Here is a 17,688-nt window from a genome sequence, read left to right as displayed (position 1 = left end):
TATGTAAACAATCTTAACATATATAACCGCACAAAAAACGGAACGAACTTATGGGATGACCTAATATTAATACCAATGGTATAAAATAGATTTGAATTAATATACCTTATAACACTATATTGAAGCAAATGATCCTAATCTTCTTGATCCTAACTTTTCGACACTTTGATGCTTCCTATTTTTTAAATTTTCCAACGTTTTAACATTTTATACATAACCACTTGATATCTTTGATCTTCGAACTGGTTCATCAGCTACGATTCTCCGATACCCTGAGTTTTCGCTTTTCATTTCTGAGTTTTTACCTTAATTTCGGTACTTGAAAATTGACTGTTATCTTTTTAACAACTTTGGCTCGATCTTCTGCTATTCCAACATCGATTTTAATTTGAATTCTTCTTCTAGACCCTTTTAATTTCACTTTACTTTTCCTTGTTTATTCGAAATTCTTAGGCAAACATACAAACTCTGCTTTCTTTTCCGTTGCGATTATAAAGAACCATATACTCCTTAATTAATTTTTTACAAAGACTAAGTAATCCTTGAAACATATAAACAAATGGACACGCGAGTTCTAACTTACGCATTATTATAAACAGTTAACCAACAAAATCTCATTTTACAACGTTTGTTTCCGAGTTCTAGTTACCCTAACGAACCGTTAGACCGAATTTCTCGATATTAACTACTCGATTTCAACCATCTACTCTCCATTTCCTGTTATTTCACGGCGCTGTTTCTCAATAAATACACAATACCGTCCAGCTTAATTCAAAATACATTTTCTTATATAATTCGTCTCTATAATTCAAAATACATTTTCTTTCAGAAGAAGGGGGGGGAAGCATCAGTCCACGGGTGATCGATAATTTCCATTAAAGGGCGTGACCAGGTTGGTGGATTTAAAGAAACCTTATCTCCGCTGGTCATCCTTTCCAGTGATTTATAATAATTAAGCGTGCCACAATCGTATTTATAGTCGCGTTTCGCGGCTGTTTCGATGGTTTCTGCGATACTAACAATCGATTGCTTCCGAGTAATCACAGATTTTTAGGGAAATAATTGGCACGCAGGTTAGAATGGTAAACGACGTATATCAATGTTCGTAGATATATAAATTATTTTTAAAAAAAGTTTAGAAAAGTCATTTGCTTGTATTTGTTGTAACGCGAAAATCCACCCTGAACAACGAATTGGAAATTAGGGACTTACTACCTTTCTGTGGCATCGTCAAACTACGACGCAAAATTATCGAAATACGTAACGATAAATCGTATCTTATTATAGTGCTTTAAGATTGTTTATAAAAAGATACACGAGAGAATTATAATATGGTTAAAAATGTTCATTATATTTTAGTTATAAAATCAACGCACATCAGCGATAATTCCGCGTGGACATCGACAGAAAAATATTTTAAAGTACCAACTTCAAGTATTGTTCTTGTTTCTCTCCGTTCATTCCGTGTTCATCTATATTTCGCGAATTTTCCTATATTACACGGGTTTCAGACGAAACATCTCGAAATCCTCGGTTGCTCGGTTATTCCGTAGTCGTCCACGAAACTCCAAATTAATCGTCCGTCAATGTATCGTCCGTCAAACGTTCGCGCCGCGAAATTTACACATAATGACGTTTGTACAACCATAACCGCTTTCCTCACCGTCTCACCGGTTCTTGAAATTTTCGCGACGCGATTCGACGAATGTCGCTGCAACCTTCTTTTTAGAAACAAGCGTGGAAGTTGTGAATTTTCTTTGACGCGTTTCTTCAATTATTTAAGAGACGCTGATATTTGTCGGGTGGAATCTGTAGTCATTTTTCATATTAAAATTTGGGATACAGTCAATATTGATTATCTTTGCAATCAAGATTGGTTGTAATGATTCAATGTTAATTTCAAATTGTCGTAATGGCGAGATGGATATCAATTACTCTATGTTTTATTCCAAATAGGCGGTCACTGATTTGTAATTTGATATACGTTGTATTACGATAATTTAACGAAATCTTGAAATTATGTGAAAAATTTCTCAAGTTGCTTCGCGACGTAATCAGGCAATTGCGTTACGTTAACTGCCTTTAATAATAATTTGAGGAGAGTCGAACGCGACGTCTTGAGAAATTCAGTAATCGCGATAATATCGTTACGACTGTCTCAATTTACTGAAACAATGGAATTATCATTCTGAATTCATCATTAACAAGGATATTATATGTAATTTCGCAGGAAATTTCATTTGAGCCTCGAATATTCGAAATATTTCCTACGATGATACAGAAATTTTAAACTCGTAGACACGAAAAAGGTAAAGAAGAAGAGGGAAGTTAATTAATTAAAATTTCTCATATTGCAAGAACTGTGAAACAGCGTAATAACTCTGTTAGATATTTGTTTCCTAAAAGGTTGATGATCGCAACGACACGCGACGTAAATAAATTCGGCAGTGGATTATATTTTCGAGTTTTACTCCGTGTAATTAAAACGACAGGAACAATACAGGAGTAACAAAAGCCTGGTCAGCGTCTTTCTCATAAATTTCCGTTTCAAACTCGCTCATATGGAAACGAGAAAATCAGAGATTTTTTATTAGGGGTTACTACAACTATCGTAATGCTTTGTTCCTTTAATTCAACCGTGAAATTTCTTCACAATTAACTCACTTAGGGTTACAAATAATGTGTGCGTTTCAGGGCTCGACCTTTTGGTCGACTGCACCATTCCCCGAATAAGAACTCATACTGGCTTCGCTGGCTTCTAGGTGTTCGTTTTCATTCTCGTCTACTCTTTTGCGCCCTCCGCCCGGGAAACCACGCGCATAGATGGGCGGCGCGCGACTTGGAAAAACCCTACCCTCCCCTTGCGACTCATTGGACAAGTTGAATCTACCCTTTCGAGCGGCAGCTCGCTTAGCCGACTATGCATGCATTGCCCTGCGTCGTTACCAGCGGAGGTCACGAGGAGGCGGAGCTGCCAGCATATAGCTCGGTCCCAGCAGGTTGATTCTCCAGCCGATTATCCTGCACCTTCTCGGTACCTATTTGTATGGGTACCCATGGTCGCAGGTTTCCTCTACGGCTCACACGTTTTGTGTTTTGCACAATTAATCTTTGACGTCTTTGAGTAATTATTCTTAATAATAAAAATGCTCGATTGAAATACTTCAAAATAAATGAAACGGCCTTTGTATAAATGTGTTAAACACAATAATTTCAACTTCTCGTAATTGGTAATTTAATAAATTCGACAAAACGAACGCGTCTCGTTATTTCCTCGAACATCGATGGTTCCAACGATCCACTCAAGGAGGATAGAATTTAAATAACAAGTTCATTTTGTTGCACTTTGGACGTTACTTGGCGCGTGAATTGGAATGTCCCGTGTTGTACATTGGAAAGGCGAAGATCAAATTACGTTCTTCCCTTCAAATTCTGCCATTCTGAAATTTGATCTTTGCGCGCGTGGAAATTGACGTTCAAATAAGTAACGAAGCCGTGTTTCCCTTCGCAGCATTGATATACTATATCGATTGTATTACATGTTATGGTTTGCCTATACGTTATTTCCAATCATCTCGATGTTTCTCGTATGAAGTGCTTCGTTGAACGGGCCCTGCAATAACAGCTCGTAACTCAGCCCGTCTGAACGGGTTCGCGAGCTCGAGCTCGTGCTCGTGATGTACGTGCTACGAAATATTATACGTATAAACGATACCGGTACACCGCTTGTCCCTGTTCTCTATTTTTACGAGCTGTTGATGCTGCTTCTCTTCGTGTCATTTTATAGCCCAGTTCAAGCTCTAACTATGAGCATCGAGATGAAAATCTTGTTGTAACCTACAGGTTCGAAAAAGGCTGATAGGCTTTGGTCTACGTGGTGATTGTGTATTTTCATTCGTTTCAAGTTCGCTTATCTGAGAAATAGTGAAAATGGATTTCTTCCAAAATAAGAAAGAAAGCGATGTAGATGGAAACGTGGGTGAAATTTGAAATCACTTCTCGAAAATGTCTCGAAATAATTCGAAAATTTCGACGAAACTTTGCTGCAATTCCTCCGCTTCTTCCAAATTCATCCGCCTCTTGTCCAGACTCCATTATGACGACGCATCATTCAGGAAGCATTTAATAATTCGCTTTTAATCGTACGAAACGAGCCCGTCAATGTACATTCTTGTAGACTATTTATTGTAAAAGAGGAAACTGCAAGAGCGATAATGTCGTAATCATTTACTTTATCAGGTTAGAAACTGCCTCGTAAAATTGTTACAACGAAGATCGCATCGATTTCGGGCAATTTGAATAATCGGCTGGAATTCGAAGTGAAGGATAGTGCAGCTTCGAAAAGTTTAAATCGGTCTTGCGATTCAGACACGAGATACGCAGTGGAGAATATGCGATATAATTATTAAGCGGAGGAGAATTTTATCAAGAGAAGTTGGTTTAAGAAATGAGTGCAAGTATAGAATTCTAGTAACGGGAATTACTAGAAGAGATTAGCACAAGTTATTTTTTAAGGTTACAGCAAGTATGGAATTTTGTTAATGAAAATTATTAGAAAATACTATTTTGATTAATTATTATTATAGAGTAACGTCTAGATTGAAAAGACACTGTGGCGGCACTCGACAACAAATACCGCTACTCGACACTAACTAGCAACGGACACGGCAGCGGAGTTGTTAGCGCCACTAACGAACTGTCTTGTTTTTGCGACCAGGTTTTCAGGACAGAGATGGAAAGAAAAAAAGAACAATATCGTACATAAGCACCGCTCTACAGCGACTTAAATTTAAGTTACAAGTGTAAACCTAAAAAAAAAAAAAATGTAATATTGCATGGCTATGTCGTACCGTCGCATATCGGTACTTTTGCCTGAACCACCTCACAACCGGATTCATCGTTTATAATAGAAAATATAAGTATGTAATACACAAAAACTGGTAAAAAAAAAAAAACAAAAAAAGCAGTTGTTAGCGCCTTAGGTTTCGAACATTTGGGGCCCGGGTTCGGTTCCCGTGATCCGATTTTTCCTCCATGCATCAAAATAGAAGAATAATTAGTAGTACCCCAGCAGCGACATCTACAGGCGGCAACTACAATTATCACGAAATCATATACCACCTCAACACGAAGTATCTACCATTTTTCCTCCTCCAAACTTCGATGTAGCATTTCACACGCGCAAGTGTAATGTTTTCTTTCTTTGTCATTCATTTATCGGAAGGGTTTTCATTTTTAATACCAACCGCTGCGTATTTCGTTCATAAAATTGATAGGAGCGCCACGATTTAGCTCGTTAAACTTATCTTACAAAGGTATCCTATAAAATCTTATAAGGGACGGAGTGAAAGTTATCCCCTATGGAAGGATCTCGTGGGGATTTATTCTCTGGGGACGTGCTCGACGATGTAGCTAGCTAAATTGCCAACCTGAATTCACTGTAAGAAGACTTTACTATCTTGATGATGATAATTCATTCGTAGTAGGACCTTATTACCGAAGAAGGACCGTAGAATCAACAGCGATTCGTTACATTGCTCTGTTTCCCCTCTCTCGTAGCCTCTATGCTACGTCATTCTTTCGTTCGCGAGTAGTAAAATCTTTTTCGGCGGAGAATCCTGCGAAGAAGAAACTGCGTCTCCTCTCTAGAGATTCCCCTTTTTTAAAGAAATATCTTAATCGGTAGATTCGTATTTTATAATTCATTTGCTACAGAAATTTCAAAACGTTCCAATGTATAACGCACAAAATATACTCGCGAAAAATATCGAAAGAGGGTCATGTAGGAAAGTAATTGCCATTTTCAAGTAACAACAAACAAAATGCGTTTTAAATAGTTGTTTGTTCATAACTTCGTTCGTAATTTTTTTACCACGATGTTCTACGAGTTTTTGTACACATAATTCGCTATACACTTGCGCCGCCAGTTCGCATAACCATCATTTCACGCAGTCCCTTAAATTATTGTTCCTATTATAAATTTTTAAACAAATTTAGAGACGTACATAGAGGCTGCCAGATATTTAACGAAAGTACATCTTTCGCGAGAATCAGCAAAATTGTTGTGCAGTTTATTTGGACAATTTGAACAGTATCGGTAAGCCCGAATATTTAGCGAGACCTTCTACGCTAATCGTATGTTTCAGATTGCTATTAACGATTTATGTTTACCAAACTTTTTACCAATTATAATTTTCATTAAGTCTATATTTGTAGTAAATAATAACCTCGTAAATGTGCTACTTTCGTTGAGTTTCGTTAAATTTGTAGCAAATTGCGTATATTAAAATTGTGCAAACTGGTCTCTTCCAATTTTATTACTAAATTTAGAGTTAGAAATTATTATTCAGTTTTGCCGATTCAATCATGCCAATGTCTCGTTACAGTATTCGTGCAACGACACAATACGTTATATAAGACACGCATTTATAGAAAATGGAAAAGTGCAAAATCGCACAGAACGCGCGTAGTATAAAAAAGTATAGAAAATATCCAAAATATAATTCTATACTCTCCGATAGATGAAACAATTTTCTGATTTTCTACCTACGTCTTTAAAGATAAAATTTGCGTAAAAATCTACACTCAAGTAAGAAAACTTTCTATGGGTGTCCGACCATTCGTGGAGAGACGCGATCACGAAGAAGCATGCCAACGAAGGTCGTAAATTCCCGTTACGATTATATAATCGACGCCACGAAGTGATCGATCCCCTATTTCTGTTAGGACAATAGAGGTGGTTGAATTGATTATAACATTGAGAATAACAGGTAACAATGTACATTTTATTCCAACAACTTGCAGACAAAATAGCTACGCTCGGTGCGTATAGATATGAGTTAACTCGATGACTAATCTAAAGATGTAAAACCAGTGCAGAGATGTTGACTGATGTAACGATGATGAACCAGTGAAGTTCAGTGACGATGCTGTCGCAGAGGAAAATTCTTATTGGTCGCCCCACCACCTCTCCTTTTTTTTCTCCGCGAGGAGGGGAAAACACTAATTACGCATATTCAGTGACCCGTGTCACTGGGTTATGTGGGACTCGGCAGTTGGTGTCGCCATACCCACTAAAAACCCTTCTTCTCCTCGCTCTTCTAGTTTTTTTTTTTTTTTGTACGTGGAGAAATCTTCATGGACACTCCGTCGCTGCGGCAGCAGCAGAGCAGTGTCGGACTTTTACCGACTAAAACTCTACGATGGCCTGCCTACGCGTGTGACAGGAGTGCCCCGAGATTTCTTGCGAATTACTGCCGGTGCACTCCCCGCGTCGTCTTGATCGAGCCAGTCCTAAAATTTCCTAACTGATAAATTGGCGCTAAAGGAGGCTATTGCCCCTAGCGCCATCCCCCCTGCTAGTCGCAACCTGTTGGTGGCGGCGGTGGAGCGGCCCTGGGCCGCCTGACCGACATCACCCTCCGCCCTACAAGGGTGAGAATTTCTCTTTATCTGCCTCTCTGTCCGCTCCTTTATGAGCATAACTTGTTCGCAGAAGAAGCGGACAACCTCTTATTCCTGCGACCCACTCAGCATCGCTTTCACGATCGCCGAAGGGGCCAATCTCTCGCTTATAACGAGACGCAGGGTGTAGCGGGGCAGTTTTCACGCCGGACAACACTCTAGCGTGTGCTACGTCGTGTCCCTGCCCTCCTCGCAGTAGCAACAGATATCTGTCATCTCTCGTCCGATCTTCAACAGGATCTTCAACTTGCCGAACACGCCGTGTCCCGTGAGTATCTGGGTCATCCTGTAGGTCAGCGGGAGACCGCGGAGGCTCCTCCATGCTTCCCAACTTGGGAGGACCGCCTCCACGCCTGGATGTTCGGCTCCCTCGTTGATCAGCTGAAACCTCCACTGGTCCCATGTATCCTCCTCGGCGGTTCCCAGATCGTCTAGGACCGCCTGTTCGGCCGTGTCCTCCACCGGGTTCAGCGCTCTCATGTGGGAATATTTTCGCTCGAGTACCAACGTCCGGAGCTTCCACAGAGACTCGGCCAGAATCGCCGACGCGCGGGATACAGTTCGATATCCCCTGACGATTCTGATGGCGGTCACCCTGTGTAGCCTCTTTAGGAGCAGGATGCTGCGGCGAGTCGCCATCGGATCGTCCACCCATACCGGGACCTCGTACATCACTCGAGACCGAACGACGTCCTCGTATAGTTGGCGTACCGCGACTCCTGTCCCGCCGATGTTCGGCAGCAGGCTGCACAAGGCGTTGGTCGCCGTCGACACCCTCAGGACCAGGGAGTCGAAGTGCGGCCCGAGTGTCCACTGGCTGTCGATGATGAGACCTAGATACTTCATCCAAGATCCCACTTCGACAGTTTTCGCTCCTCTAACTGTACAAGCACCAACCCCGGAACCGCTTTACGGATTCAGAGTTGGGCTTTACATTCGTACCGCTCCTTCACACTTAATTTACGTTTCTCCTTCTTCTTGCTCTCCTCTTCTTTTCACACTTCTCTGGAGTCACTCTTGATAAAATTATTTTCCTACTCCGAGCCTATAACCTTGTCCAATTGCCTTCTTTTTCATTATACACAAAATTAAGTTGTCTGTCGTCGGTGGTGTGCCGACGTAGTTCTCCATTTCAGTCCTCTCTTGTATCCACCCAGGGCAGTGGAACAGCGTATGCTCGGCGTCGTCACCTTCACTATCGCAGTCCCAACATCTAATGTAGTCCTCTTTATTAATCGTGTTACGGTGCCTCACCTTTTATCTGATGGAGTAATAACCATAAGGAATGTCTCGACTTGAATATATTTTATAACAATTAAGGGCCCTAGCAGGAAAATACAAATGCTTAGCTTTATTACAGTTCCTTAGGATTATTGCGGTCCGACTAATTATATGTGCACAGCTAGTGGCCTCATCGATCGAGGGATGGATTGCGGGTTACGCAAAGAGTCACCGGACGTAACAATGGGTAAAGGTACAAATATTTTCGCGAGCTATGGTACTTTCTGAGCTCGATAGCGAATTCGTGACCGTCTAATTCTTTTTTTTTTACGTCGATGTTTTGAACTAAATAACGCAATTAAAATTTTCATCCAACGAAATTCACATTGGAGAACTCGGGGCAGAGAATTTTCATTTTCAATTTTTCAGACGAAAATTTCCTATCGGCGCCCTCGCGCAACATCCCACAATTTGGAAGATTTTAATTTTAACATAAAAATTCCTGAAATACTTGGAACGAAGGCACACAGCGATAATTCATGCCGCGTCTCGCGCTTTTGCAACTTTAATTAAACAAAGTTCTGGTCGGCAACCGCAAGTATTCAAATATCTTGTTCATCGCGCAAGATTCGTGAACAAATTCCTGGCTGCTAAACAAGTCTTTATCAATATGATCGTTCACCGTTGCTTTGTTCGACTTCCACTGGGCACGGACATTCGTGGAAATTTCAAATTGAATTCCATGAAAATTTCTCACGGTGTTGGAAATCTTTTCCAGTTTGAAATTTCAATAATTTTTATGAATTTCTGGCTGAATTTTTCGGATAAATTTTTCGCTGGTTTATCGATTTCAAGCTTGTTTCGGGTGATTTTTAATTCTAAGTTGTGGCTGTGAGCTTCTAAAACTTGCATAATCAAATATTTCCGACGTTGATTTTAGTGCAGGAAACGTTCACGGAGAACTTTTCTATCTGACACTTTGCAAGCATCCATCGATTCACTGCCTTTATTTGTTGCATTTTCTTAGAAATTTCTTCGCCGATATTATCGAACTTAACACTTCCAAAATTTACAGCAATTCTATCTGCAAGTTTTTAATTTACGAAACCCAGTACCCAAGTACAGATGCGAAGTTTCGCTAATTTCGACTGTCTTCTCGGCAAAGTATCTTTGTTCTTGCAATCTCCGAAGCTTTCATCGTTAAAATCTATTCGACATCTTAAATTCCGACGTACTTAATTGCATAAACTGACAGATAATCTGTTACTTCTCGAGGAAACACATTATGCGTAGAATAATGAAATGCAATTATAGTTTGAGACGAATAAAAAATAACAACAGACGATGGGGCAAATGAAATTGCATAATGTCAGAGAGAAACTAATAAACTTTTATATTTCAAACTCTCGGTAATAGTGAAAAATGACAAGCACCTGAAACTGATCTAATTGAAAAATGGCATAAAGTAGCAATTTTGTTACGATGCAGGTGATCGGATAATTCGCGGTATTCCGCGATCTATCTTGTATAAGATTAAAAAACAAGTTTTTTTTTATTTATTTATTGAAATTCACAATTTGTCCAATTTGGACATTTGGTGGAATTTTTTAACAGTTAAATTAGCATGTTGGTGGCTACCCCCAGCGAGGTACCATCCTCGTGTTTGCTAGGTTATGTCCTTTATAAGGTCTGCTGGGTGCTTCCTTTTTAGTCTTCTGTCCATGTTTATGGTTTTGTACGTTTCCGCAGCTAGCCGGTTTGGGTGTGTTGCTATTCTTGCCTTGTATTTTTCCGCGTTGCTGCTGATTGCTTCCTTGACCGTTGGGATTTCCAGGTCCCTCCGTATGTCCTCGTTTCTACCAGGGTGAGTTTATTATTGTTCTAAGGATTTTAGCTTGTATTATCTCTATTTTGTTTATATGGCTCATTGCTGCTGTCCGCCATAGTGGTATTCCGTACGTCCAGATTGGTTTTATGATCGTTTCATATATTTTTAATTTATTTTCTATGTTTAATTTGGATTTTCGGCTTGTTAGCCAATGCATTTGTCACCTTGTTTTCTGTATTTTTTCTATTATTGATTTAGTATGTAGTTTCCATGTGAGTTGTGTATCTAAGTGGAGTCCTAGGTATTTGACATGCTTTGTTTGTGTTATATTCGTGCCGTTCAGAAGGATGCTTGGTGGTATCTTTTTTCGTAGCGTGAATGTAATATGGTTGCATTTATTGGGGTTTGCTTTTATTTGTTTTTCTTGTAGCCACTTTTCTATTTTTGTGATATGTTCTTGTAGTAATTTGACTGCCGTTTCTGGGTTCATATGCCTGACTAGTATAGCTGTGTCGTCCGCGAATGTCAGTACTGTGCTATTGGCAGTTGTTGGTATGTTCGCCGTGTTTGGACCTAGGACGCTTCCTTGAGGTAACCCTGCTTTGATGTCTTTAACTTCAGAATATGTGTCCTTGATTTTTATTACGAAGGTTCTGCTGCTTAGGTAGGATTTTATTAATTGGTGTATTTGCTCCGAGAATTGTTTCCTAATTGTTTGTAGTAGTCTTTCATGGTTAATTTTATCGAATGCTTTCTCTATGTCTATAAAGAGAGCTGTGCAGTATTCCTTGTTTTCTAGTGCTACTATTATTTCGTTTATAAGCCTGTGCATTTGCTCTATCGTGGAGTGTTTGTTTCTGAAACCAAATTGGTGATCCGGTATTAGTTCTTTTGTCCCTATTATTGTTTTTATCCGGCAATATATTATTTTTTCCAGTATTTTGGAAAATACTGAAAGCAGTGATATTGGTCTGTAAGATGCAGTTTGGTACGGGTCTTTGCCTGGTTTATGTAACATTTTGATCTGTGCTAATTTCCATGGTTTAGGGAAGTATTAAATTCTTAGAATTGCATTGAATATTATTGTCATTAGTCTTATTGCTTTTGGCGGAAGGTTTTTCAAGATTTTACCATTGATTAGGTCGATTCCTGGTGCTTTGTTGTTTTTTGTTTTATCAATTATGTTTCTAATTTCTTGTGCTGATGTTTTAGGTATGGTGTATTCCTTGTCGGTTGTGGTAATAGTGGTTTGTGGATCCTCCTCCGTATGACTTTTGAGGTTGCTGTTATTGATAATATGTGGTGTGAATGTGTTGCAGAGGTGGTTGGAGAATTCTTCAGCTTGTTCTTCGTTGCTTCTTGCCCATGTGTTATCTGCTTTTCTGATTGCCGGGACGGGTATTATTGGCTTCCTTATTTTTTTCGTGGCTTTCCATAGTGAATAGTTGGTGTTCTCGTGTGTGGAGAGTGTCCCTATGAACTTTGCGAATTCGTTATCGTTGTGCTGCTTTATTTTGTTTTTTATTTTCTTTGCAAGTTTGTTTAAGTGTTTTTTGTTTTCTCGGGTTCTGTATTTTTGCCATTTTGCTTTTGCTTTTCTTTTTTCTCTGATTTTGTCGAGTATTTCTTGCGGGATTGTTATTGTTTGTCTGCTGGTTGATTCGGGTGTAGTGGTTGTCCTTGCTGCTTCTTGAATAGTTGCTGTCAATGTTGCTACTGCCTGTTCTATGTGTTCAGGAGTTTTCAACGGGATGTTGCAGTTTATTTTGCTTTCTATTATTTTTTTGAAAGTTTGCCATTTGGTGGTTTTATTGCATAGTGTTTCTGGTTTGCTATAGTGTATTGGTTTGTTTCTGTATTCAATTATTATGGGTGTATGATCGGAGCTGAACTCGAGGTTGGGTGTTATTTTTAGTTTATTTGTGTTTAGTCCCCTTGTAACTGCAAAGTCCAGAAGATCTGGTTTTTTGTTCAGGTCAGTCGGCCAGTATGTCGGTGATCCTGTGGATAATATATTGAGGTTATTGTTTCTAATGTATTTTTCCAGTGTTCTGTCTCGAGGTGTAGTGTTTTTTGATCGTGCTTTGAGCGTGTGCTTTGAGTTGTAGTCTCTCGCTGCGCTGTCCCCTAGGTGCCGGAAGTATTCTTCCCACATTTGTGATGTTATTTTGTGTCGCGGAGGCACATATACTGTTGACAACTGGAAGTGGTTGCTGCTGGTTTGAACTGTAACGGTGGTTGCTTGGGTATATTCCTTACTACCAGGTATGTAAATATGAAACCGGAATTTTTGTATAGAAAATACACGTTTATTGTATGAAAATGATTAAATATTTTATTCGACGTATTGCCCATCGTTAGCTATACATTTTTCTCACCTGTCTAGCAATTGGTGGATGCTACGCCAAAAGAACTGTCTCTCTTTTGAGGCAAACCAGTCATCGAGCCATTTTCGTACATTTTCGTAAGAAGTGAAGTCCTGGTCAGAAAGTGCGTGTCCTCTCGATGTAAAGAAATAGTAATCGGAAGGAGCCAAGTTTGGTGAGTAAGCCGCGGGCGAAAGTATTTCCCAACGAAACGCTTCAATCGTTTCCTTGACCGGGTTTGCGGTATGTGATGGTGCATTATCATGAAGCAAAATTACTTTGTGTTGCCTTTTTTGATATTCTGATCGTTTTTCACGCAAAGCTTGATTCAAATCGATCATTTGTTGTCGGTAACGCTCAGTATTAACGGTTTCGCCAGGTTTTAACAGCTCATAATAGATCACGTTCTTCCTCACGTCAAAATTGCCACTTCTGAATTTTTTAAACCACTCAAAGCACTGTGATTTACCAAGAGCATGCTCACCGTAAGCTTCGACAAGCATTCGATGCGATTCTGCAGCAGTTTTCTTTAAATGGTAACAGAAAATCAATGCTGTCCGTAAATCGTAGTTTCCAGGCACAAAATTCGACATGTTCAACGCTATTACAAACTATGCTGTTGTAGGAAACTTGTATTGTTTTGAGTCGAAAATGTTTGTGAGATGTCAACAAAGACTTTTGGCATGAATGACGCTGTTTTGTGATAACTACATTATCAGCTAGAGCCATCTATAGACAAATTCCGGTTTCATACTTACAGACCTGATAACATTTTTTTTTTATTTATTAGAATATTTACAATGCTCGTTGAGAATTTTCAGCAACTTCATTTGGCGTGATACAATGACATGGTTTATAATAATTTATATTGTTGATTATAGTTGGATCTAAAGATTTAATATATATTTTCTTTTTAGTCTGCGGATCTGATCCGTCGTGTCAAGTACTTGGGTGACTAATGGGTTGTGGTGGTTGCTGACTCTTGTGTTTCATCTGCTACTTTTTTTTTTTTTTTTTGACGAGGAGGAAATCCGCACGGATACCAGGCCTCTTCTGTGGGGAGGTGACGTGGTAGTGCCGGACTCCAATCGACTAAAACCTCTACGATGACCGTCGCTGCTGCGAGCGACACACCGCGCCTCACCCGGGCACAAAATGCATCGTCTCCGGAGCCGCCATGCAAGACAGTCTGGTTTCCCTACCGGACTGCTTGGTGGTCCCGAGGTGCTGATCTATCACCGCCTAAGTTTGACCCCCATGCGTCCGCAGCCTCTGCCGCTCCCCCGCCGGTCAATCCTCTCGGGGTGGGAGTTCCGCACCCTTACTCTTTCCGCTGCCTCCTTCCGAAGCATAACCTGCTCACAGAAGGAGGTCACGGCCCTTCTCCCTCTCTCGCTCGCCAACAGTGCCTCGACGATCGTCGGCGGCGAGAAGTCCCATTGAATTTCCACGATGAGGTCGCGGCGCGGCCGTGCCCAGGGCGGACAGTATTCCAACGTGTGCTGCGCCGAATCCACGCTCGCATCGCAGTGGTGGCAACGCGCGGTCGCCTCTTTTCTGATTCGATGCAGGTATTCACCAAAGCACCCGTGCCCGGTAAGCACCTGAGTCACCCTGTAAGTCAGGGGGGGGGCGGCCCCGTCCAACCAAACGTCCCAGTTTGGAAGGACGGCCTCGAGGACCCTTAGCCCCGGCGCGACCGCTATCGTCGAGGTTGGCGCGACAACTGTCGAGCAGGGCCCGTCGAGCCCGACTTTTAACGTCGGCGCCCACCGGGTCGACGCAGTCCGACAGACCCCGAGTGTGGAGGTAAATCTCGCGTCACCTCAGTGTCTGCAGTTCGAACGGGGGAAACCAGTAGAGCATCGCCGCTGCTGCCGCCATAATAGTGCGGAAGCCTCTCAGTACCTTGATGGCCACCGCCCTGTGCAGCCTTCTGCAACTGCGGCGGCTGGCCATCAGGTCCTCCGCCCAGATCGGTGCTCCATAGAGGAGTCTCGATCGCATCACGCCGGCGAACAGCCGACGCACTCCGAGGCCGGGTCCGCCCAGCCGAGGCAGCAAACGTCCTAATGCATTCGCCGTCGCCTCGACAGACGGTGCCCGGCGCTCGAAGTGAGTGCCGAAGGTCCAGTGACTGTCTAAGGCCAGGCCTAGATATTTCATGCTGGTTCCGACATCAATCTCATCCCCCTCCAACCTCAGGCGATAGCCCGCTGGAGGCGTCCCGTGATCGGCCCTGCGGCAACTAGTATTGTCTTTTGGTAACGGGTGCTTTCCTCAGATATAGAATCCATACAGTACCCGGGCCCCCTAGGACCATAGGGGTTGGAGAAAACGCCCAACCATCGCATAAGGCACCCAGTACCTTGCTCCCTGGATTAGCTAAGCCTGCAGGGGCTGTCGCTCGTCTCAGGTCGAACGGGGCACATTCTAAGCCCTCCCGGCTTCCGGGACGGTTCCGGAACAGGTGGGACGCTGTTCACCCACCGAAGGCCATTCGGTGGAGCCAATCACCTTAACACGGCCCTCTTGCCAGCATCTTGACCATCAACCACCGCCACCACGAGTCCATACCTATTAATTCGCCGAGCAGAGGGGTCGCTACTCCCTCCGGGCTGTAACTCGACCGTCCGTGGTACCAACCTTAGTGGGTGGGACTATCGTATGGATGTACGGCCACGTCACTGCCGACCGGCGATCTGCTAACCGTGCTCGGCAGTTCCAGATGGGACTCACGTAAGCGGGGACCTCAAGGTACTTGCGTACCCGGGAACTTATCCCGACGGTCCCATCCTTGGCATCAGGATCCTGGATGCGCTACTACCCAAGGCCACGAAGAGAGAATGTAACCGTAATTAAACGCCTTACACTCCCGGCGACCTTCCCTGCGGGGTACATAGGGACTCACGTAAGCGGGACGCTTGTCCCGACGGTCCCCCTGGCTGCGGGAACGTGGGTTTGCCAACCCCCATAGCCTCGCAAAAGCGAGCCCTCCCTGTGGCAGGCGGCCCTGCGGCAGAACCTGCGGCAGAATTGCCTCGGACTTCTCAAGGGAAACACTCAGCCCCAATCCCTTGATCGTGGCGATCACGCGGGCCATAGCCAGCTCCGACAGATGGACGGTTCCACCTCACGCGGCACCCCAGAACAGCACCAACGTGTCGTCAGCGTTGCACGTCAGCGCCGAGTCCGAAGGCATCGGCGCCCGAAGCACCGCGTCGTACGCGATGTTCGACAGCAGCGGACCCAGCACGGAATCCTGCGGGACCCAGCGGTACACCGCCCTCTCAATCATCCCCCCGCCTCGGACGGTGTAGACGATGCTACGGTCCCAGAGAAATGCCCGGACCACTCCCCGTAGATACGCGGGTACCCGATGAAACTCGAGGGCCCGGCATATCCTATCCGAGGGGATGCTGTTGAGGCGTTGACCACGTCCAGTGACACAACCAACGCCACGCAACCGCCCCGCTCGTCCCCCTCAACCAGGGAGCGTACACGGACTAAGCGTCGGCCGTAGACCGTCCCCTCCGGAAGCCAAACTGACTCTTGTGCAGTCCGGAAACACTCCGGGACAAATGCGACTCGAGACGGGCCGCCACCACTCTGTCCAGTAGCTTGCCAGCCCCGTCCAAAAGGCATACAGGCCGATAAGCGGAAGGCGAGTCCGGAGAGCGTCCTGGCTTCGGCAGCAAGATCATCTGTGCCTCTTTCCACAGAACGGGGAATTCGCCCCGAGACAGGCATCTGTCGGACAGACGCATTAGTCTCGGGGCCTAGACCACGACGACGACCTTCCACAGGTAGAACGGGACTCCGATCCTCCCGACAGCCTCGGCCAATTCTTCCTCGTTGATCCTCGATTCCGGGCTCCAACTTCCCGCGGTGTCACGTGGCTCTTCTTCCGACCACCGCTCATCGGTGAACCTGCTATCCTCTTCGCCTGTCGCTCCAGAGAACAAGGTGCCGACAGCCTCCTCCAGGAACCAAGAGTCCATGCTCTCCGTTGCGAGAAACGCCCATGGACGAAGTTTGTTCAATACCATCTTATAAGGGCACCCCCAGGGATCGGAGTCGAGGCTGAGCAGAAGCTCACCCCACGCCCATCTCTTCGTCCCCTTGATGGCTTGTTGCAGGGGCCTCCACGCTTCGCGGTACACCTCATATAGACGAACCACCGTGGCTTCGTCCTCCCGCCACCTACACGGATGCACGACTCGCGGAGGCGTGCGATTCCCTCGGACCACCAGTATACCGCGCCAGCACGGCGCGGGGTTTCGGACCGCGGCATACACGAATCGCAGATCTCATGCACGTCACGTCTCAGCCAGATCGCTCCCGCCTCAGCATCCTCGTCAGTTGGAGATTCTTCCGACCAGACGATGGCTATAGCGGCCGCCGCCATGAAGTCCTCGTCGCGGTGGGTCGCCGCCCACCGCAGGAATCTTCTTCTCCTTCCCGATGGGCCGGTAGGACCGCTCGCAACGAGCGAAGGGTCGCCCATCGCACCCCCAACCACCACCTCCATCAAGATGTGGAGGTGGTCCAAGAGGCTCTCCTGCGGGGACACGCCCCATCCGGAAACAAGGCGGGATGCGGCTGGGCTTGCCCACGAGAGGTCCACCATGGTCTCGCCCCGCCACGCCACGCACGTGCTGGTCGACCCTCAGATCCCAAGCGGGAGGTCAAGTGCGACCGCCCAGTCCTGCACGTCGCGCCCCCTTCCGGGAGCCTCACGCCGTTGAGTGAGCGTTGAAGTCCCCGAGAACCAATGACGGACAGGCGCCTAAAGGTCTGACGCAAACC

General features: G+C 44.2%; 2 protein-coding genes across 2 annotated transcripts; both read right to left on the bottom strand.

The window, feature by feature from the left end:
• Window positions 1-7,632: 7,632 nt before the first annotated feature.
• Window positions 7,633-8,595, bottom strand: LOC105666498. The gene is made up of 2 exons (XM_012316531.2): window positions 8,517-8,595; window positions 7,633-8,345 (listed from the first exon to the last, which is right to left on the bottom strand). The coding sequence occupies exons 1-2, from the start codon at window positions 8,593-8,595 to the stop codon at window positions 7,633-7,635; spliced, it is 792 nt and encodes a 263-aa protein (XP_012171921.2).
• A 6,105-nt stretch (window positions 8,596-14,700) lies between these two features.
• Window positions 14,701-15,045, bottom strand: LOC105666497. The gene has a single exon (XM_012316530.2). The coding sequence runs from the start codon at window positions 15,043-15,045 to the stop codon at window positions 14,701-14,703; it is 345 nt and encodes a 114-aa protein (XP_012171920.2).
• Window positions 15,046-17,688: the final 2,643 nt, after the last annotated feature.

The sequence above is a fragment of the Bombus terrestris genome, chromosome 14 (assembly GCF_910591885.1).
Source record: "Bombus terrestris chromosome 14, iyBomTerr1.2, whole genome shotgun sequence".
Taxonomy (NCBI): domain Eukaryota; kingdom Metazoa; phylum Arthropoda; class Insecta; order Hymenoptera; family Apidae; genus Bombus; species Bombus terrestris.
The sequence above is the reverse complement of the archived record's forward strand: the minus strand, read 5'-3'. Positions and strand labels throughout refer to the sequence as shown.